The sequence below is a fragment of the Delphinus delphis genome, chromosome 20, assembly GCF_949987515.2.
Source record: "Delphinus delphis chromosome 20, mDelDel1.2, whole genome shotgun sequence".
In the NCBI taxonomy this organism is placed as follows: domain Eukaryota; kingdom Metazoa; phylum Chordata; class Mammalia; order Artiodactyla; family Delphinidae; genus Delphinus; species Delphinus delphis.
In genome coordinates this window covers 52,932,257-52,956,007 of record NC_082702.1, presented here as the reverse complement: position 1 = coordinate 52,956,007, position 23,751 = coordinate 52,932,257, and the positions used below count along the sequence as shown (strand labels likewise).

General features: G+C 44.3%; 1 protein-coding gene across 6 annotated transcripts in view; it reads right to left on the bottom strand.

Moving 5' to 3' along the window:
- Nucleotides 1-23,751, bottom strand: part of HSD17B2 (hydroxysteroid 17-beta dehydrogenase 2) — a 59,857-nt gene that overhangs the window by 16,186 nt on the left and 19,920 nt on the right. For 3 of the 6 annotated variants that reach the window (XR_009517745.1, XM_060000666.1, XM_060000667.1), the window contains exons 2-4: nucleotides 7,547-7,618; nucleotides 6,760-6,972; nucleotides 1,102-1,287 (exon numbers count right to left, since the gene is read on the bottom strand). Coding sequence is in view for 5 of the 6 variants with exons in the window: in XM_060000666.1 (XP_059856649.1) it covers nucleotides 1,102-1,287; nucleotides 6,760-6,972; nucleotides 7,547-7,618 (471 nt within the window). In the remaining variant the exon portion in view is untranslated. Of the gene's footprint in view, nucleotides 1-1,101; nucleotides 1,288-6,759; nucleotides 6,973-7,546; nucleotides 7,619-9,761; nucleotides 10,217-13,063; nucleotides 14,332-23,751 lie in introns of those variants that run through there. The other 3 variants (XM_060000669.1, XM_060000670.1, XM_060000668.2) reach the window with 3 other exon arrangements.

The window sequence follows — 23,751 nt, the reverse complement described above, 5'->3', positions numbered from 1 at the left end:
CTCCTTCCCTCCCTCCATCCCTCCCTCCCTCCCTCCCTCCCTCCCTTCCTCCCTTCCTCCCTTCCTTCTTTCCTTCCTTCCTTCCTCAGGCCAACCAGCAACGCTAGTGACACACTCACATAGCTAGTAAGTTAGAAGAAGTTGCTAAGTTAGAACCAGGGAAGAAAATATGAGGGACAACGATTGTCTAGAAAATACACAAAAATGACTCCCTTAAAAAAAACAACGAAGAAACCAAAACCAACCAGCCAAATAGTTGGATCCTTTATTTAAAAAAAATATATATCACTCAGAACCAACTGATCCAACAGTGAAGAGTGGTATTCCTCAATGTGAAGGCAGGATCCTGGAGTCCAGAGCCCACCCTCTTGGCTTCCCTCTCACCCGTGCAGTGGCCCAAAAGACAACCCCATGGACACCACTCAAAGCTGAGTAAGGCTCTGAGGAACCCCAGTTTGGAAATATCTGTTCTAGAAGAAACAATCAGACATCACATGCATGGGCATTTTTTATGGAAGGGAGATCGTTAAACCCTTGACTTGTTGACTATCTGTTCTCTGAAATGGAGAGAGATGAGTTATCAAATGTCACACCCTGCCCCAACTGCCTTGAGATTGCAGAATGATGGGAATTGTCTTATGGAAAATCCTAGCAGGCAGCCAACTGAGACACAGGGCTCTGACAGTGCCAACAGAGTGAAGACATTTGCTGTTCATCTCACAGGAAACAACAGAGTGTGCAGCATTCAGGGAGGGTTGAAAACAGGTTCCCTGTCACGATGACGTGAAGTGTATGCAGGATTTCCTTTCCAAATCTGGGAAGCTTGTGCATTAGTGGTCACACTGTGAAGATGTGTGAGAGCCGTAAATCCCCAGTGATGAATAGATGAGTTAGAAGGTAGGTAAGAGTCAGTACATGCAAGGATTTGAAAGGAAAGAAAGGTTTTATTGTACTCAGATCAACGGTAAACACACGATTTGACTATTCTTCACCCAGCCCTGCGTGAGAGTGCCCTGCTTTCTCGTTCAGCCCCCAGGGAGCACTGAGGGTCACATTTTGCATGACCAGCACCCATGACCTTGTGGGGAAAGGTCAACTCACCTGCCATGCTGCTGATGTTCACCAGCCTCCCCTTGGATTTCCTAAGAAGGGGCAAAAATGCCTTTGTGACTTCCACGGCCCCGAAGAAGTTCACGGCCATGCATCGTTTGTATTCGGTCATGGGAATGAGCTCCCCGTCAGTTGGGAGGCCAAGGATCCCAGCATTGTTGACCACAGCCCACAGTCCTGAGGACAGAAGGGAACAACTCTGAGGTCAGGCAAGATGGGAGAGTGGGAAGATTTTTAACCCTTCAAGCTCTGAAGTCAAAAGGGCCCCTTTGAGATTTAGGATCTAGGCAGATCACTTCAACTCTCAAACCGTAGGCTCCTTGATTACTTGTGAAATATTAAGCAATGATTTTTTGCAGGAATATTCTTTTGCCTCAAAGCCCTTTCCTACATCCGGCAGCTAGATATTTGTTATACCTGTGGAGGGATGACACAGCAAGGAGGAGATTTAATCAAAGTCTACCTCATGTTTCTCCCTCAAAGGAGTGTGTGGAGACAGAATGATACCTTTCGGACATGCAAATATAAGACGATATATCTTATATGCAGTGCAATGGTATAAGATCCTGTCTTCCCTTTTCCTTCGACTAGAAAAGATTCCTTAGTCCGGGAAAACTAGAGCAGAATTGCCAAGAGCTAAAAAGATTGCAGAGTCCCTGAGCTCTAGGCCCTTCCCCAGCCAGCCTGATCCCCTTGACTGACCAGGATCACCCAGAGGGCTTGTTCACACACAGGTCGCCAGGCCCCACCTCCAGAGAATCTGACTGGGGATGTCTGGGGTAGGGCCTGAGAATCTGCATCTCTAACAAGTTCCCACGTGATGCTGATGCTGCAGGCCTGGACCACACTTGGAGAAACACTGTCCACAACTAGTGATTTTTCATCTTTGACTTCACATTAAAATCACCTGGGGAGCTTTTTAAAACCCCAATGCCCAGGCCACACCCGAGCCAATTAGATCAGAAATTGTGGGGTGGTGAAGAAAGGGCACCTTGGCATTAGTAGTTTTTAAAAGTCCCTACCAAGGGGCTTCCCTGGTGGCGCAGTGGTTGAGAGTCTGACTGCCGATGCAGGGGACACAGGTTTGTGCCCCGGTCCGGGAAGATCCCACGTGCCGTGGAGTGGCTGGGTCCGTGAGCCATGGCCGCTGAGCCTGGGGGTCTGGATTGTCCCTACCTAGGTGATTCCAATGTACAACCAAGCTTTGGAATCATCACCCTAAACGGTAGCAGACAGGTAATACAAAAACTGCAGATGTTTTGGAGGAGGGGGATCTGGAGCAGAAGTGAGTGACCTGGGTCCTCTTTATTTTCTAATTTCTGGGCTTTTCAAAAAAATTAATTTATATATTTTTGGCTGCTTTGGGTCTTCATTGCTGTGCACGAGCTTTCTGTAGTTGCGGCAAGTGGGGGCTACTCTTCGTTGCGGTGCGCGGGCTTCTCATTGCGGTGGCTTCTCTTGTTGCGCAGCACGGGCTCCAGGTGCACAGGCTTCAGTAGTTGTGGCGCACGGGCTTAGTTGCTCCGCAGCATGTGGGATCTTCCTGGACTGGGGCTTGAACCTGCGTCCCCTGCATTGGCAGGCAGATTCTTAACCACTGCGCCACCAGCGAAGTCCCTGGGTCCTCTTTACAGAGGAGCAACATCCGGGGTATGTTCAGCTAGATAGACCTGAAGCAGATTCTCTGAGTTCCCTGAGCCTCGGCATGGTTTAGACCAGCTGTTTCTCAAGGTGTGGTCCAAAACCAGCAGCATCAGCATCAACTGGGAACTTGTTAGAAATGCAAATTCTGGAGCCCCACCTCAGACCAGCTGGATCAGAAACTGATGATCAGAAATTGTTGTTGAAGCTCAGCACTGTGATATAACGTGCCCTCGAGGTAATCCTGATGCACACCCAAGTGCGAGAACCAGTGGGCTATGCAGAGGAGCAGAACGAGCCTCAGTGCTAGCAAAAGCCCAGAAATGGCAGGAGGCACCAACCCTAACAGTGCCTTTCTGATGGCTTCCAAGAGGTAGGTAGCAGCCAACCTGCATGAGGACTGGACAGAGCACTGGACATCTCAGCAGAGTCCAGCATGAGGCACTGACCATTGAAGATGAAATGTCCCATCCCCAGGAATTTAAGATGCTGCCCTGGGGAAATGGGATAAAGCTCAAAATGACTGAAACAGTTTTCGCCACGTGGCAGAAAGATGGCTCAAAATAGAAACTGCACTGACTTATAGAAAATAAAATTACATTTCTTGCACACCTGAGTTGGTGGTCTGACATTTACATGCAATAATGATTGGGAGCATTAAGTGAGGTGATGCCTGGCACGTAGTAAGAGCTCAACAGCTATTACAAGGATGGTGATGGGAGGAGAGGATGCCTCTACTCCCACCTCCAAGTGATGGTTTTAATTCACTCAGCCTGATGCACACCTTTGACCAGTCCACATGCAGGTGGCAGCTTGAGAATGCCCTAAAACAGGGGCCAGCAAACATTTTCTATAAAATGGTGGATAGTAAATATTTTAGCACTGCACGTCCTACTCACTCAACTCTGCCATTACAGACAATCTGTAAATGAATGGGAGTGGCTGTGTTCCAGTAAAACTTATGGACATTGACATTTGTATTCCACATAATTTTCATGCGTCAGAAAAATCTTCTGATTTCTTTTAACCATTTAAAAATGTAAAAACCATCCTGAGCTCACAGGCTACACAAAAACAGGTGGCAGATCTATAGAATATTCTTTAAATGACAAAGTTAAAGAGATAGAGAACAGGTTAAGGATGAGAATAGGGCTCTAAAAAGGTAGCATGAGAAAGCCTGGTGGTGATGGAACAGTTCTGTATCTTGAGTGATATACATCTCATTTCTCAGATGTATATTGAGCACTTACTATATGCCAGGGGCTGTGCTTAATGTTGAATGAATGGAAGATAGGAGTTCTTACTGACTGCTTGCCTCATGTCAGGGACTCTTGTAAGTGCTCCGTATCTAATAACTACTCCTTCAACTACCAAATGAAGCAGATAATATTACTCTCTTTTTGCTGGGAAGGTCAGCTGTAAAGAGGATGTAAGCAGGAAGTGCTTGAGGCCTCCACGGAAAACCCCCAAGTGAAGGCATAAACAGGAGAAAGCAGAGCTAAGAAACGGAGACTGGGTGCTGATGACATTGCTTAAGTGCCTGGATCCAGACATGCCTGAAATCAACGGGCCTTTTTAGTTATATAAGCAAAATACATTCGCTTTATGCTTTAGCAATTTTGAATTGGGTTGTGTCACTTGCGTCTGAAAGGATCCTGTTGGAGACATGGTTCTGGTTCTCAAGGAACCTTGTGGTGAGGAATGAGAGATGGACAGATTTGTATAATTGGTAAGACCAGTGTGTGCAACGGATATCAGGTGAAGGTCCAGAACAGGAAGTGAATGATGTTACCTGGATTACGAGGAGGGTCATGCAAGAGACGTTTGAGCTAGGTCTCCTTTGAGAGTAGAGTCTGCAGCTGGACAGAAGCAAGAGTCTAGAGGAATGGAGTGAGGCAAGAGGGGAATTTGGGTAAGAGGAAGCTGGACATGCAAAGATGTAAACTAGTACATTCTGTTCTGGAAACCATTCCAGAATTTACTGAGTGGACCAGCAGGTATTGCAGATTAAGGGTTTGGCAAGGGCCATTTTCCTGAAGGGCCTTCGAATCCTTGTTAAGGTGTTTGGTGGTGGATGGAGAACCACAGAACCATTCAATGAGGCAAAGCATAGGCCTTGCTCCTGGGAGGAATGCAAGACATGGAGGCTCTGATTATCAAAAGGTTTCCAGGATGGGCTTCCCTGGTGGCGCAGTGGTTGGGAGTCCGCCTGCTGATGCGGGGGACGTGGGTTTGTGCCCCGGTCCAGGGGAGTCCTGCGTGCCGCGGAGCGGCTGGGCCCATGGGCCGTGGCCGCTGAGCCTGCGCTTCTGGAGCCTGTGCTCCGCAACGGGAGAGGCCACAACAGTGAGAGGCCCGCGTACCGCAAAAAAAAAAAAAAAAGGTTTTCAGGAAATGGATGACACTATAAGATGTGCACATTGTAAAGACCACTTTCCATTTGGAAAGCAATGGGGAAGGAAAGCCTTGTTGCAAGGAGGCCATTGTGGGAGCTCAGGTGGGAGATGAGGGCCCCAGTTAAGCCACAGCTCCCTGGGGATGATAGGAAGGGGTGGGATGACAAAGATCTAGGACGTAGAATTGACAGGACTCCGGACCAATAGGATGCAGAAATCGAGGGTAAGCGGCAGGTCTAAGTGACCCCCCCAGGTTGCTGACTTGAATGACAGATTAGGTGGCAGTGCTGGCATTTGAGCCAGTGTCTGAGTCGTCGGATGCAGGAGGGTAAACTGATTTGCAGACCGGCAGCAGAGAAAAAGATAATGAGGTCAGTTTGTGACAAATTGAGGTGGGATGTCTGCTAACCAATTTTATATGCCTATAGGTCCTGACGTTTAGAGGAGAGCTAGGTTGGTAACACACATTCAGAAGTTATCGTATTAAATCGCAGTGTTTCTCAACTCTGGCAGAAAATTAGCATCACCTGGGGAGCTTTCAAATGTATTGATGCCTGGGACCCCCAAATGGGATCTTCTTTACAGTGGACATTCTCAGCAAAAGGAGGGCAACAGTACTGGCCTCACTGTGGAAGTATTAGCTGAGTTATTGTCTGTAGGTACTGATTTAATCTGTTGGGGGAAGGTCCCGGGTTGCGTGGGTATCACGGGTGTGTGACCTGTGTTTCAGAAAGGCCTCATGTTTGGTTAATTTCCTGCCGGCACCATCTAAACATCTTAAACATTTTGTAAACAAGGAGCGCCACATAATTTGCATTTTGCCCTGCCCCCCCCCCCCAAGTTACATAGCCCATCCTGGGCCCAAGCACAGGTATTTTAAAACACTTCCCAGGTGAGAATTCCTGGTATAAGGAGAGAACAGTACAGCCCGGGAAACATGGAGTGGGAAGTTTGGGGATGGAGCCCTCAGTAACATTCACATTTAGGGGAATGGGGGGAGGGGCGGAGAAAGAGGTTCATACAGGAGAAGCAGAAAGAATGAGCAGAGAACTAGGAGGGCAAGAGGGGGCTGGAGACCCCAAAGCCCAAGCAGGGGAGGATAATCAACACACTGAAACACAGCAGAGAAATTAAGAGCTTGGTGTTTAGGATAATACTGATTCGCTTGGCCAGACCACTTAGGGAGGCATGGTGAGAAGTGGAAACAGGGTGGCAGGGTTCCAAGGAGCTTGACTGCAAAGGAAGAGGAAGAGAAAGGCAGTGGCTAAGGGAAGGCAGTGATTATGAAGCTATTTTCTTAAGTCTAATACAAGTTAAGATCGGTGAGAGGAAAGAAATGAGGAGGGGCAGTAATTAATGGGAGAGTGACCAAGCAGATGCTGGAGGGAATGGGATGGAGAATTCTGTAAGTTCTGAGGACGGACCACACCTGACTCATTCCTAATGTCTTCATGTCTGCAAAAGGTGCCAGCGTGTGGCAGGTGCTCAGTACAGGGGTCTCCAGGTGCCAGAACAGACTAGAGGACAATGGTAATGAGAGGCTGGAACCAGTGTTGGGCGTCTGCAAGGAGGGTGGAGGGCACTCGAGGGCACGGGTGGCTGAAGGCAGTACCTCTGTTCTGTAGCTTTTCCTTCACTTTGCTGTGGGCATCTTTTATCTGTTGCGGGTCGGTAATGTCCAGCTGGAGCACGGAGAGACGCTTGGAGCAGGTTCTTCGTAATTCCTCTGCTCCAGATCCCTTTTCATCCAGAACTCCAGCAAATACCGTGAAGCCCAACTCGTCCAGATACTTGGACAAAGCATGGCCAATCCCAGAATCGCCACCTGCAAGGGGTCAAGGCAATACAAAGTGGGCTCAAACCACAATGGCAGGAAAAATCATTGAAGGAAAAAATCACTGCATGCTATTTATGATGGTCCATGTTCTCTGGAGAGAGTAGGTCTTGAGGAAGTTTTATTTATTTATTTATTTTGCTAAGTGAGAAAATGGGCAGAGAAGCCACAAGAGACAAAGTTCTCTGTATGAAAAAGAAAGGAGGTGAGGTAGAATTTGAGGTGGGGGCATAAGTGGGAGGAGAAATGCTGATGAGGGGGAGGGGTCCAGGAGTGGCTGGTGGCCAAAGAACGTAGGAGGGAAAACTAAGACATCTAATGGAAGCTTTTTTATTAATCTCCGCATGTAGTATTTTATGTAATAACCTCCATCACTGCATAAAATCTTCGGTAAAACATTCATTACAAACTAGTACTTTGCAGTTGTTTTCTTCATTTTAAAGATGTAGCAAAGTGTCGTGTCCTGCTTCATAGTGGACCCAGGACAATAGCAGAGGCTGCCCACAGGGGCCAACTCCTTCTGGATTATGAAAGATGAAGGCTCATAGCCACCTGCCCTTCTCACCTCTTCGGAACTTTTTCCCTAGCCATGGCCTTCTCCCAAACCACTGAATAGACATCAATCCTAGGAAGACACCTGCAACAGAAACCAGATAGAAATCCCTAAGTGCACTGCTTTGTGAAGCCAGAGGATAAGATCATATGTAAAATACATGTCAAGCCTACCAGAATTTGAGATGGGAGTTTACCCAACCCACTCTGGAAGATATTACGGACCCTAGAGAAATTGTTTCACACCCACAAGTACAAACGTAGAGACCTGAAATTCCGAAGATGAAGACAACGTGGACATAAAATCACCCTTTGAGCCATACCAGAATAAACGTGTAACAATTAATATGTTTCTACAGCTCTAAAGACGAGAGATCATCTTCACATCGGCTGTGTCAGGCAGTCTTTCCTATAAACCTTGAGGGAATCTGTCTTGTCAGCAGTTGGGGGCTACAGTCAGGCATCCCCCTAAGAATCAGAAAATTCAGGAAATCAGCATGCTGACAGTCAACTCAAGGTTCAGTATGTCAGTGATCAGAAAAGATGTCTGACTTCGAAGCTAACAAGACCTGCCTGGAATCTGACCAGAAGTGTTACTGTCTCCAAAGAGAAGATAATCACCATCAAAAGGGAAAAGGACAGAGAAACAGGCATTCACAGATATTGCTGATAATTGTGAAGGGGTGAAATCTATGACCATTTTAGATACTGAGACCGAAAAAGTCTCAGTATCTATCCTAGAGGAAAAACTCACATATATTCAGAGACAAAGGATGTTCTTTACAGGACTGTATATAATAGCAAAAGAAGGAATTAACCTTAACATCCATGAATTGGAGAATGGTTGCATAAATTATGGTACCCATGATGGAATATGACACAGTGATTTTAAAAGATAGGGTAGAACTATATAAACTGGAATAGATACTGCTCCAAGATACTTCGTTAAGTGAAATAAAATGTTATAGTACAGCAATTATTATAAAGAATCCAATTTATGACCCAAAACAGGGGTGGAAGAAACTAATTCTCTACCTACCCATGCATGCAAATATAAAAGGAAAGATTTGAAAGGAGAGACACCAAGATGGTAATAGTAGTTGCCTCTAGGAGGAGAGGCAGAATGGACAGAGCTTTGTTTTACAATGTTTTCCATTTTTGCTGCAAGAGAGTACTGATTTTTCTTGTGCAATTTCTCTTCTTTTAAAGGTCATGCCAATTAGAATGAAGATGGGCCCTGTAAGTATAGGAAAAGGTATTACCAAGAGGCCATTGTAGGTGGTGTCTGCAAACACTGCCCAAGAGAGTGCAGCCTTAGGAAGAGGTGCGGGCGCTTCTGCCCCTCAGACAGAAGATGTGGGCACTCCTGCCCCTCCTAACACAAGATGAAGGCGTCTGGTTACCATAGTTGATTGCACTTTACTTTGTTTCTTGTATGTCCACATCTACCTGTGTGTGCATGGTTTCCTGACTGGTCCTGGTCAGAGGAGGAGACCGTACCAACTGAGGCAGACCTAAGCGTCTGGGCCACGTGATAGATCTCTGCTGTGCTGTAAATTAGCACATTAGAATTCTGGCTTTAAAATATAATACTACATGCGTATAACAATTTTGCGAGCGCTGCAAATGTAGCTTTGCCCTGTAGAAATGGACCTTACGTTGGACAAATCCAGCTTCAGGGTCTGCGTGGAAAGATTGTGAAGGAGTGTGTGTCTTGCATCAAAGCTTCTTATTTATGATATGTAAGTAGAATAGAGCAAATGTTGTTTGACTCTTTGTTATTTTTAGTACCATTTCTCTAATAAAGCTAAGTATTTTAGAGGAAAGAAAAAAAGATCTGAGGCCAGATCTTTGACAGTGGCGAGTTCACCAGGTGGTGGCTGCAATGCATGTGGCCTCTCCCTGGAAACCACCAAATGTCACTGGTGGTCAAATCCGTCTTGTAAAATTATTCTCCCCATGTCTCCAGTAGAGATTATCATTCCCATTTTACAGATGGGGAAAGTGAAAATGAGAGAGGCCAAGGTCACAGAGATAGAAGGGATGGACCTGAATCCCAGTGCCTGACTCTTCGTCATCCTGGACCACCTTCTCCTTTATCTGTGAAAGCAGAGAAGGAAGGTCTGGGGAAGCCAGCCTCTGAATGAGCCTCTTGTGGCCCAGCAAGGAAGGATAGAAATTAACCTGGAAATAACTAACTCAGAACCAGACTGGAGTGAAGCGTGAACCTGGAGCCAGATGAAACACACTCTGCTGGGTGAGAGCAGGTGTTCACAGAAGGCCCCTCCCATTTGCGACGCACCACACCCTGTGCTTCTGCCTCCTGGGTGGTGTGGCTGGGCATACTGGGGCCATGGGTTTTAAAGCTCCCAGTTCCCCTGAAAGGTTTGTGTCATATCAGGATGCCAGCATGTTGCCTCTGTGCAGAATCATCCTGTGGTGCAGAGATGCAGGCTGTGACCTTCACCTCCACGCAGCAAATAAACTCAGCCAGGGTGCCTACCAAGGAAGGTGAGAAAGGGTCATCTATCAGTGGCCGAGTGGATAAACAAAACGTGGTCTAGCCATACAATGGAATATTATTCAGCAATAGAAGGGAATGGAGTTTTGATACACACTACAACAAGGATGAATCTTGAAAACATTATGCTAAGTTAAAGAAGGAGGAGACACTTTGATCCTGACCCCATTTTCTCTGAGTAGAGAATGATCCAAAGACAGTTTCCAAGGTAATGCCTTAGACCAGCTTAGGCAGCTTCGTGAATCCAGGATCTAACTCTCTTCAGAAAGTTCCTAGGAAGAGCCTGGCCTACAGGAGAGGCTAGCCACAAAATGAGAGATGACATATTGAACTTTACCGAGCCCTGTGGTCCTGGAAAACAGCAAAAGTTAAAAAACACTTCCAGGGCTTCCCTGGTGGTGCAGTGGTTGAGAGTCCGCCTACTGATGCAGGGGGCGCGGGTTCGTGCCCCGGTCCGCGAAGATCCCACATGCCGCGGAGCAGCTGGGCTCGTGAGCCATGGCCGCTGAGCCTGCGCGTCTGGAGCCTGTGCTCCACGGCAGGAGGGGCCACAGCAGTGAGAGGCCCGCGTACCGCAAAAAAAACAAAAAAACAAAAAACCACTTCCACTCTTTGTGTTCTGGGAAATAGTTTCCTGCAAAGGAGTCACCTTCTCCACGTGAATTAGAGAGGATTCAGGGATGCCCTCCTTGTTTACCAATGACAAGGCCAGACCCAGGCCCTCCAAATTCCAACCCTTTGCTTCATAAATGACAAGCTAAACTGTTTGTCCCCAGAGAGTCACTGGAACAAAATGCTTGTTAACCAAACTTTGGTATAGATTCTTTCCTTCCCCCAGGTCCTGGCCCACTGTCAGCCTGAGGCAGCAGATAGCCCCTCCTGAGAACAGGCTGGCCTCAGAGAAGATGGTCCCTCCTCTGCCGTCTGATCACTCCTGGCCTATCCCCATTCCCCTCACCTGGTTCTTTTCAGACTTGTTCACCCTCCCCATGAAAGCAAAACTTTTTTGTCTAACCCTTGAGATACTTGCAGACCTGTGGTCAAAGTGTTCCCTTCACTGCAACAGTCCTGCCCCTGGCCCCATAGTAATCCTGTAGAATAAAGTCTTTCCATACAAAATCTGGATTTGTTTTTTTTATTTGACAGTGAATTAAGAAAGCCAAAGTTCACGGGAGGCCATCTGTTTGTCCTTACCAGTGAGAAAAGGTAGCACAGAGGCCTGGTTTTGAGCCTGGCCCCAGCATCCCTACATGTGCAACCCTGGTCAGGTTATTTAACCTCTCTGTGCCTCAGCTTCCTCATCTGTAAAATAGGCTTGATAATGGTGCCTACACCAGTTGATATTTGTGATGTGCTTAACAGTCCCTGTAATTGCTATAATAGATTTTTTTTTTAAATAATACTAGGCACATGACATCCTTCTTGACTGACAGGCCTTTACATTCATGATATTGGTAGATGGGGAGTTTGCCTCTACTGACAGTCAGCTAAACATCTTGGTTAAGACTCAGACTGCTTGATTCTGCCTCTCCCATGTCTGAGCCTTGGGAAATGTTACATATAGTCATGTGGATCCTCCACTTCCTTATCTGGAAAGTGGGGTTATACCAGTACCTCCCTCCTAGGCTGACCTTGGAAGTCAATAAGACAGAGGATGTTCTGCACAAGGCCCCGCCTGTCATATGTGACTTGTTATCAGTAGCGTGGCTCTAACCCAGATATCATTTCTGATCTCCTGTTAGAGATCAGGCTATGCTAGCCCTGGTTTTCTTAGGGCTGTGCAGGGTTAAGAGGGCCTTGGGAAAGTATGTGGCTGGGGAGCCGCTCCCTGTCTAGATAGAGTAGCCCTTGTGCACTCCAGAAACCCAAAGACAAGGTGGGGGCCTTTGTTAAAAGGCAAAGTGTTTCATAAGTTACCCAATAGTAACCTCTGAAAAGTATCATACCTAGTATGCCAGCCCCTAATGCCAGCCTCACACATATTAACTCCAATCACCCTGGGAGATGAGTCATTTTACTATCATCGCTTTACAGAGGAGGAAACTGAAACACAGAAGGGTTAAGTCATTCAGCTGCACGTGGCAGAGGTAGGTTGGAACCCAGGCAGGGCTTGGCATATAAACATCTGGAGTGTAAAATATTCAAAGCTTCCAAAGCACAGGGCTTAGCATATAGTAGGTGATCAAAAAAAAGCATGAGTTGGCTAAATGGGCATTTAAGAGGGCGTTGGCCTTGGGACTTCCCTGGTGGTCCAGTGGGTAAGACTCTGCGCTCCCAATGTAGGGGGCCCGAGTTTGATCCCTGGTCAGGGAACTAGATCCCACACGCATGCCACAACTAAGAGTCCACATGCTGCAGTTAAGAAGCCTGCATGCCGCAACTATAGATCCCACATGCCACAACAAAGATCCTGCGTGCTGCAACTAAGACCCGGTGCAGCCAAAATAAATAAATGTTAAAAAAAAAAGAAAAAGAAAAAGGACATTGGCCTTAATGCCTTAAAAATGCAGAGAGAGAGAGTCCTATGGCACTAGGGCTCCTGACTCAAAAATAAGTCCCAGAAAACATATTGAGTTGGATGTCTACCCCAAGAGAGGGTGGGGAAAATGCTGGGGGTGGTTTTAAGCTATGCCCTTTGAGATCATTCTATCTCTAGTGGCCTGGAAATCCATCAGCTTGGAGCAAGCAACGAGTACTAGAGTCCCAGTTTTGCAAAATAAGAGTGAATGTGAAATAGTGATTTATTCTAAAATATTAATAAAGTCAATTTGTGTGAAAAACGAAGACGTGAATCACTTTAATTCAGAAGAATTAAGAATTGTATAGTTTCAGAGCTGGTGGGCTAATTGTAAGTGGGTTTACGCTATTACCACATGGGGGCGCCGGATTAGCTGTTGAACAGAAACACATCCCATCATTTGTTGGGTCAAGTCTTAAATTAGGCAAGATGTGAATAATTCAACTTCCGAAGTTCTTCAGGGCTAGGTCCCTTGAATGAAACACACCCACCCTGTAAAGACAGACTGCATGTGCTCTTGGACACAAGCTGGTCCCTTGGAAGCTGCATTCAGAAAGAGACGAAGGGGGAAGAATTTGCAAGTCTGTAAACAATTTCTAGACATTAGTAAAACATCATATAAGTAATAAAACTTTAAGAACTAAAAGCTAAACAAAAGAAGAAGAAACCATCCATAACCTCACCAATCTAACATAACTTTCATAACTTTCGTACTTTTTCTTCTAGTCTTTTTCCTATACAGTGTTCTTTAACAATTACAGTTATAGCACACATATGATTTGACAACTAATTTTTAAATTAATATTACATAAACCAGTTTTTGCTATTTCTACATAGTCTACGAAACCATAAATCATCATTTTTCACTATTGGATAAAATTCTCCCTGTCAAAATGCAGTGGAGAGAGAAATGATGAGAGCCTGGATTCTTGAGCCAGGACACCTGGGTTCAAATCCTCGCTCTGCTACTTACCAGCTGTGTGACCTTGGCCAGTTAACCTCTCTGTGCCTCAGTTTCCTCATCTATAAAGTGAGGTGATACTAGGACCTGCCTCATAAGATCGTTAGAAGGATTAAATGATTATATATACTAAAGTAATTGGACCACAGCCTGGCACATGGCAGTTACCATCCAGGTGTTAGTTAAATAAATGGCAACTGGGTATTTTTTAAATTTTTAATCCATGCTACTCCTTTCATTGGCTACTTCTAGTTCCTGGAACCAAAAGGATTTTCAGTTCAGTTCTTATCTCAGAAGGTCATCATAGCTATTCTAACCACAGTGATGAATTGGCCAAGGACTACCCTCTGCTTTCTGCCAGTGGTCCCGTGTCTCCCAGACCCTGTCCCTAAAGCTCCTCCAAGTCTCCCCTTTGTCAATATCTTTGAACGACAGCAGCTTAAAGCAGAGCTTCTCAGTGGATGAGCGTCTTCAGAGGTATCAAGGCCCATTCTCATGGTGGAATTTCAGTTCTGTCAGTGGAATAGACAAACACAAATTGAGGACCTGCTATGTATCGATACCAAATAAGAGGACACCGTCTGAATATGTGTTTTGCTTGGCCCACACACTGTGTTTCGTAAAAAATTTAAGTAAACACTTAGAGTCCAGCTATTTCACCTGAAAAGCCAGATCGATGGTTTCTCTTGATTAACCAGGAGACGGGCCAACTCCGGGCCTGCGTTCCCACAATGAACTCAGGAGCTCAAGCTGAGGATCCCAAAGCTGCCCCTTCCCACGGGTCATGCTCTCAGATCAGGACTCACCACTTCCTAATGCGCATGCGCATTTCTATGGGCAACATCCTCACCACTGGGACTCACCACCACCCACCCCACCACCCACCCCCCTGCCCGCAGCCCAGGACACAGGCAATTCTTTGTCCCACTTAACAAAGGTCATCTGGGGCTAGCCCTGTTTATCTGGAAACCTGGGGAAAACTAAGGAGGAAAGGACTTTCCCCTCCCTTGTTTAAGATTTAAGCAATCCATCAGATTGCCACCCTCATGTTGACACAGCCTGTTCCCTATAAAATAGATTGAGGTATAATTAAATGGTAGATAAATAGAATAAAACTCTAGTGCACTTAAGACTTCCCTGAGAGCCATACAAGGCTCAGCTCCTAATCCAGGAAGAGAAAATACTTGACAGTTGTACTACTGACACCTTTTGTGTTTCCATACAAACTGTGCAATTTTTTTGTTCTAGTTCTGTGAAAAATACCATTGGTAGTTTGATAGGGAGTGCATTGAGTCTGTAGATTGCTTTGGGTAGTACAGTCATTTTGACAATGTTGATTCTTCCAATCCAAGAACATGGTATATGTCCCCATCTGTTTGTATCATCTTTAATTTCTTTCATCAGTGTCTTATAGTTTTCTGCATACAGGTCTTTTGTCTTCTTAGGTAGGTTTATTCCTAGCTATTTTATTCTTTGTGTTGCAATGGTTAATGGGAGTGTTTCCTTAATTTCTCTTTCAGATTTTTCATCATTAGTGTATAGGAATGCCAGAGATTTCTGTGCATTAATTTTGTATCCTGCAACTTTACCAAATTCATTGATTAGCTCTAGTAGTTTTCTGGTGGCATCTTTAGGATTCTCTATGTCTAGTATCATGTCATCTGCAAACAGTGACAGCTTTACTACTTCTTTTCCGATTTGGATTCCTTTTATTTCTTTTTCTTCCCTGATTGCTGTGGGTAAAACTTCCAAAGCTATGTTGAATAATAGTGGTGAGAGTGGGCAACCTTGTCTTCTTCCTGATCTTAGTGGAAATGGTTTCAGTTTTTCACCATTGAGAATGATGTTGGCTGTGGGTTTGTCATATATGGCCTTTATTATGTTGAGGTAAGTTCCCTCTCTGCCCACTTTCTGGAGGGTTTTTATTATAAATGGGTGTTGAATTTTGTCAAAAGCTTTTTCTGCATCTATTGAGATGATAATATGGTTTTTCTCCTTCAATTTGTTAATATGGTGTATCACGTCGATTGATTTGTGTATATTGAAGAATCCCTGCATTCCTGGGATAAACCCCACTTGATCATAATGTATGATCCTTTTAATGTGCTGTTGAATTCTGTTTGCTAGTATTTTGTTGAGGATTTTTGCATCTATGCTCATCAGTGATATTGGCCTGTAGTTTTCTTTCTCTGTGACCTCTTTGTCTGATTTTGGTATCAGGGTGATGGTGGCCTCATAGAATGATTTTGGGAGTGTTCCTCCCTCTGCTATATTTTGGAAGAGTTTGAGAAGGATAGGTGTTAGCTCTTCTCTAAATGTTTGATAAAATTCGTCTGTGAAGGCATCTGGTCCTGGGCTTTTGTTTGTTGGAAGATTTTTAATCACAGTCTCAATGTCAGTGCTTGTGATTGGTCTGTTTATATTTTCTATTTCTTCCTGGTTCAGTCTCAGAAGGCTGTGCTTTTCTAAGAATTTGTCCATTTCTTCCAGATTGTCCATTTTATTGGCATAGAGTTGCTTGTAGTAATCTCTCACGATCCTTTGTATTTCGGCAATGTCAGTTGTTACTTCTCCATTTTCATTTCTAATTCTATTGATTTGAGTCTTCTCCCTTTTTTCCTGGATGAGTCTGGCTAATGGTTTATCAATTTTGTTTATCTTCTCAAAGAACCAGCTTTTAGTTTTATTGATCATTGCTATTGTTTCCTTCATTTCTTTTTCATTTATTTCTGATCTGATCTTTATTATTTCTTTCCTTCTCCTAACTTTTGGGGTTTTTTGTTCTTCTTTCTCTAATTGCTTTAGCTGTAAGGTTAGGTTGTTTATTTGAGATGTTTCTTGTTTCTTGAGGATTCTATTGCTATAAACTTCTGTCTTAGAACTGCTTTTGCTGCATCCCATAGGTTTTGGGTAGTCGTGTTTTCATTATCGTTTGTTTCTAGGTATTTTTTGATTTCCTGTGTGATTTCTTCAGTGACCTCTTGGTTATTAAGTAGTGTATTGTGTAGCCTCCATGTGTTTATATTTTTTACAGATTTTTTCCTGTAATTGATGTGTAGTCTCATAGCGTTGTTGTCGGAAAAGATACTTGATACGATTTCAGTTTTCTTAAATTTACCAAGGCTGATTTGTGACCCAAGATATGATCTATCCTGGAGAATGTTCCATGAGCACTTGAGAAGAAAGTGTATTCTGTTGTTTTTGGATGGAATGTCCTATAAATATCAATTAAGTCCATCTTGTTTAATGTTTCATTTAAAGCTTGTGTCTCCTTATTTATTTTCATTTTGGATGATTTGTCCACTGGTGAAAGTGGGATGTTAAAGTCCCCTCCTATGATTGTGTTACTGTCAATTTCCCCTTTTATGTACGTTAGCATTTGCCTTATGTATTGAGGTGCTCCTGTGTTGGGTGCATAAATATATACAATTGTTATATCTTCTTACTGGATTGATCCCATGATCATTATGTAGTGTCCTTCTTTGTCTCTTGTAATAGTGTTTATTTTAAAGTCTATTTTGTCTGATATGAGAATTGCTACTCCAGCTTTCTTTTGATTTCCATTTGCACGGAATATCTTTTTCCATCCCCTCACTTTCAGTCTGTATGTGTCCCTAGGTCTGAAGTGGGTCTCTTGTAGACAGTATATATATGGGTCTTGTTTTTGTATCCATTCAGCCAGTCTGTGTCTTTTGGTGGGAGCATTTAATCCATTTACATTTAAGGTAATTATAGATATGTATATTTCTATTACCATTTTCTTAATTGTTTTGGGTTTGTTATTGTAGGTTTTTTCCTTCTCTTGTGTTTCCTGCCTAGAGAAGTTCTTTAGCATTTGTTGTAAAGCGGGTTTGATGGTGCTGAATTCTCTTAGCTTGTCTGTAAGGGTTTTAATTTCTGCATAGAATCTGAATGAGATCTTTGCTGGGTAGCATAATCTTTGTTGTAGCTTTTTCCGTTTCATCACTTTGAATATGTCCTGCCACTCCCTTCTGGCTTGCAGAGTTTCTGCTGAAAGATCAGCTGTTAACCTTATGGGGATTCCCTTGTATGTTATTTGTTGTTTTTCCCTTGCTGCTTTTAATATTTTTTCTTTGCATTTAATTTTTGATAGTTTGATTACTATGTGTCTTGGTGTGTTTCTCCTTGGATTTATCTGGTATGGGGCTCTCTGCACTTTTTGGACTTGATTAACTATTTCCTTTCCCATATTAGGGAAGTTTTCAACTATAATCTCTTCAAATGTTTTCTCAATCGCTTTCTTTTTCTCTTCTTCTTCTGGGACCCCTATAATTTGAATGTTGGTGCATTTATTGTTGTCCCAGAGGTCTCTGAGACTGTCCTCAATTCTTTTCAATCTTTTCATTCTTTTTACTTTATTCTGCTCTGTGGTAGTTATTTCTACTATTTTATCTTCCAGGTCACATTCATTTTTCTGCCTCAGTTATTCTGCTATTGATTCCTTCTAGGGAATTTTTAATTTCATTCATTGTGCTGTTCATCATTGTTTGTTTGCTCTTTAGTTCTTCTAGGTCCTTGTTAAACATTTCTTGTATTTTCTCCATTCTATTTCCAAGATTTTGGATCATCTTTACTATCATTACTCTGAATTCTTTTTCAGGTAGTCTGCCTATTTCCTCTTCATTTGTTTGGTCTGGTGGGTTTTTACCTTGCTCCTTCATCTGCTGTGTGTTTCTCTGTCTTCTCATTTTGCTTAACTTACTGTGTTTGGGGTCTCCTTTTCACAGGTGCAGGTTCATAGTTCCCATTGTTTTTGGTGTCTGTCCCCAGTGGCTGAGGTTGGTTCAGTGGGTTGTGTAGGCTTCTTGGTGGAGGGTACTGGTGCCTGTGTTCTGGTGGGTGAGGTTCTTCTGGTGGGCAGGACCACGTCCGGTGGTGTGTTTTGGGGTGTCTGTGACCTCATTATGATTTTAGGCAGCCTCTCTGCTAATGGGTGGCGTGTGTTCCTGTCTTGCTAGCTGTTTGGCATAGGGTGTCCACCACTGTAGCTTGCTGGTCATTGAGTGGAGCTGGGTCTTATCGTTGAGATAGACATCTCTGGGAGAGTTTTCGCTGTTTGATATAATGTGTAGCCGGGAGGTCTCTGGTGGACCAATGTCCTGAATTCGGCTCTCCCACCTCAGAGGCACAGGCCTGACACCTGGCCGGAGCACCAAGACTCTGTCAGCCTCATGGCTCAGAAGAAAAGGGAGAAAAAAAGAAAGAAAGAAAGAAAAAAATAAAATAAAATAAAGTTATTAAAATAAAATATAATTATTAAAAATTAAAAAGAAATTTAAAAAGAAAAAAGGATAGAAGAGAGCAAACCAAAAAACAAATCCACCAATGATAACAAGCGCTAAAAACCATACTCAACAAAAACAAAAAAGAAAAATAAAAACGGACAGACAAACCCTAGGACAAATGGTAAAAGCAAAGCTATACAGACAAAATCACACAAAGAAGCATACACATACATTCTCACAAAAAGAGAAAAAGTAAAAATATATATATATATGTGTGTGTGTGTATATATATATATATATATATATATATATATATATATATATATATATATATCCTTGCTCCCAAAGTCCACCACCTCAATTTTGGGATGATTCCTTGTCTGTTCAGGTATTCCACAGATGCAGGTACATCAAGTTGATTGTGGTGATTTAATCCGCTGCTCCTGAGGCTGCTGGGAGAGATTTCCCTTTCTCTTCTTTGTTTGCACAGCTCCTGGGGTTCAGCTTTGGATTTGGCCCTGCCTCTGCATGTAGGTTGCCTGAGGGAGTCTGTTCTTCACTCAGACAGGGCGGGGTTAAAGGAGCAGCTGATTCGGGGGCTCTGGCTCACTCAGGCTGCGGGGAGAGAGGGGTACGGCGTGTGGGGCGGAGCTGCGGCGGCAGAGGCCGGCATGATGTTGCACCAGCCTGAGGTGTGCTGTGCGTTCTCCTCGGGGAAGTTGTCCCTGGATCACGGGACACTGGCAGTGGCGGGCTGCACAGGCTCCTGGGAGGGGAGGTGTGGATACTGACCTGTGCTCGCACACAGGCTTCTTGGCGGCGGCAGCAGCGGCCTTAGCGTCTCATGCCCGTCTGTGGGGTCCGCGCTGATAGTCGCGGCTCGCGCCGGTCTCTGGAGCTCGTTTAGGTGGTGCTCTGAACTCCCTCTCCTCACGCACCCCGAAACAATGGTCTCTTGCCTCTTAGGCAGGTCCAGACCTTTTCCCGGACTCCCTCCCGTATAGCCGCGGCGTACTAGCCCCCTTCAGGCTATGTTCACGCCGCCAATCCCAGTCCTCTCCCTGCACTCCGACCAAAGCCCGAGCCTCAGCTCCCAGCCCCTGCCTGCCCCGGCGGGTAAGCAGACAAGCCTCTCGGGCTGGTGAGTGCTGGTCGGCACCGATCCTCTGTGCGGGAATCTCTCTGCTTTGCCCTCCGCACACCTGTGGCTGCGCTCTCCTCCGTGGCTCCGAAGCTTCCCCCTCTGCCAACCGCAGTCTCCGCCCGTGAAGGGGCTTCTAGTGTGTGGACACCTTTCCTCCTTCACAGCTCCCTCCCACTGGTGCAGGTCTCGTCCCTATTCTTTTGTCTCTGTTTTTTCTTGTTTCTTTTGCCCTATCCAGGTACGTGGGGAGTTCCTTGCCTTTTGGGAGGTCTGAGGTCTTCTGCCAGCGTTCAGTAGGTGTTCTCTAGGAGTTGTTCCTCATGTAGATGTATTTCTGATGTATTTGTGGGGAGGAAGGTGATCTCCGCGTCTTACTCCTCCGCCATCTTGAAGGTCTCTCTCACGTAAATTTTTTAATGAAAATAGATGCATTTTTCCTGGAATGTAACCTTTATGAATAATTCTTCTATACTCTTGATATTCCTATTTTAAGATGGGTAACTGAGATGCCACGAGTTTATATACTCATTCAAGGCTACACAGCTGGGATGTACTAGAGTTGGCTCTCAAACCCACCCTTGCTCTTTCACGTTCTTTTACTGCTATGATTCATTCATCGTCTCCTTGAGCACTTGGTGGGGGTGGGGGGTGCACAAAGTGGGGACACCAAAGATGAAAGCTCTCTGCCTGAGAGGGGTCCCCATCACTGGTCCCAGCTCCCTTCACAGAGGATGGAGTCCCATCATCCATGCAACAGTGCAAATGACTTACAACGGCTCTTCCAGAAGGAAAAATGCAATGGGTTTGTTCTCAGTGGTGCATGAGGGAGCCACTCCTAGCCGTGCAGCAAAATAAGCAACCAATCAAAGTAGCTCTGCTGGACGTAGAGAAAGGACTTGAGGACATGGGGAGGGGGAAGGATAAGCTGGGACAGTGAGAGAGTGGCATGGACATATATACACTACCAAATGTAAAATAGATAGCTAGTGGGAAGCAGCCACATAGCACAGGGAGATCAGCTCGGTGCTTTGTGACCACCTAGAGGGGTGGGATAGGGAGGGTGGGAGGGAGGCACAAGAGGGAGGACATATGGGGATATATGTATACGTATAGTTGATTCACTTTGTTATAAAGCAGAAACCAACACAACATGGTGAAGCAATTATACTCCAATAAAGATGTTAAAAATAAATAAATAAAATGTATTGTTAGAGGAAAAAGAAATAATGATTATATCCTGTGGGTAAGATAAAAAAAAAAAAAAAGTAGCCCTGCTGAGTTTGAGCAAGTGGCTGGATTTCCAGACCACAGTCCAGTCCTGAAACCGCTCCTGAGCTCCACATGTTGCCATTCCAAATTCAAACAGAATTCATCACCAATTGCCCCCAGTTGCTTCACCTTCTGGAACTTCTTATTCTCCTAAATGTCATCACCCTCCTTCCAGTTACTTAGGACCAAAATCTTCTCTCCCAATCCTCACCTCCATTCAGTTCCCATGCCTTTCATCCTAAGACATTGACATCTATCTATAGCTCCTTTTCTGCATTTCATGAAAAAAAAAGCCAACTCAGCTCAGCCTCCCATCAGATTGCCACCAAGTTAGGGATATACATCCTCAAATGCCACAGAAGATAACATCATAATTGTCCAAGATTTCATATTACATGTGTTAAGAGTATGCCAGTTAAGAAACACTAGACATGAGACTCATTACTGACATCCCGGAAATTGATGCTGATGGGCATGATGTTCAGTCAGCTGAGATGGCCAGAATTTCAGAAATCCTCAGCCTAGACCAGAAGCCATTAGAAAGAGGTGAGTTAAGTATCTAGACAAGAGTGTGGAAACTTCTTGGCAGTACTAGGGGCCTCAGCCAAACCTCCCCAGACCATTTCCTCCTAGGGTGCCTTTGCAGAGACTCAGAGAATACTTTTTAAAAATCTATTAAATGCTCATCTCCTCAAAAAGAAGTAGGAAGAATCTATTCAACTGTTGGTGTCCATGACCATAAAAAAAAAAGTGGTGCTCTGGCTTTCCCTAATGCCACATTTAACTTCTGACACGTCTTCCTGCCTCTCTCCACCTTTATTCATTCATTCATTCATTTATTCATTTTTCATTCACTAAGGGATCACTGTGTTAGGTCCTAGAAATACCACCATAAAAGAAAGACATGTCCCTGCCTTCATGAAGCTTACTGCCTAGAACAGCGGTTCTCAATCGTGAGTCCCACTAGAATCACTGAGATACTCTAAAACATGTCAGTGCCCAGACCCGATCCCCAGAGAGTCTTAATTAGTTGGCCTGGGATGGGGCTTAGTATTGGCAATAGCTTCTAAAGCTCTCCAAGTGATTTCAGTGTACAGCCAGGGTCGAGAATCACCTAAGGCAGGGATCTCAGTCACGGGTGAATTTGTCCCCCTGGATGCATGGCAACGTTTGGAGACATTTCTGGTTGTCATAACTCTGAGAGTGTTGTTGGCCTCCAGTAGTAGAAGCCAGGGATGCTGCTCAACAGCCCACAGCACTCAGAGCAGACCCCACTACAAGGAATGATCCAAACGGCAATAGCACTGAGGTGAAGAACCCCTGGTTTGGGGGAAGACAGACATTAGGTAAATCATTAAAACAGAGAGTAATGAATGTTATAAGTAGAAAAGTCCTGGGAAGTACAGGCCATAGTTTTTGTTTACAGAGAACTTAAAGTCCCTTCTTTAGTGAACACCCCATTGGAGAAGAATACAGGCAGGAAAGAGAAAGAACTAGGTCACCTCCATCAGGGCAGGGAAACTACTGGGTTATCTACTTCACTGTTCAGTCCTCTGTGCCTAAAACAGTGCTGGGATCTAGGTCCCAAAAGTCTGAGAGCCTTATGTTTATATATGTTACCTTATTTCATGCCCAAGATCTCAAGGTAAAGTGGGTCTTTTTTAAAAAAATAGATTTTAATTTTTTAAGCAGTTTTAGATTTATAGAAAAATTGGGAAGAGAGTATAGAGAGTTCCCATATGCCCTGCAGGTAGTTTCCCCTATTATTAACATCTTACATTAGTATGCTACGTTTTCTATAATTAATGAACCAATACTGAGTCATTATTATGAACTAAATTCCGTACTTTATTCAGATTTCCTTACTTTTTACTTAATGTCCTTTTTCTGTTCCAGGATCCCATCCAGGATCCCATATTATATTTATTCATCCTATCTCCTCAGGCTCCTCTCAGCTGTGACATTTTCTTAGACTTTTCCTTGTGTTTGATATCTTTGATGGTTTTAAAGAGTACTGGTCAAGTATGTTGCAGGATGCTTTGTTTTCACGTGGTTTGGTTAGTGGAATTTTTTTTCAAACGGTCCCAACCCCGTATTTCACAAGAAACTTTACAAGCAAAGTAACACCTGTAAAAACATGTTAAGCAACTCCGTAAAAAAATAGCATACTACTACATAAAAAGTAAATTTACTTAAGATTAACATAACACAAAGAAGGGAAAACTACCTGGACATGTCGTTAAAGTGCCCTGTTATCCCAGGGTGGCTTAGTTCCTCCTCCCTATGATTATCTATAGTTTCATCTGCAAAGGGCTGCCTTAATAATGTCTCTGTGTATCTTTTGCACAGGAAAGGTGTTTCCTGACTGACAGAATGTCCTTCTTGCCAACATGTAGCCAAAAACTCACTTGGCTGCTTCTAACATATAATGGTGCAAGATGCTACCTGCCAAAATTGACTAAAATCCTGCCCAGAAATCCAAGAGATCTCCGATTTACAGAAGTTCTCTATTTTCTGTTTCATTAACCATGACCGTCAATGACTTAGTTCCTTCCAACA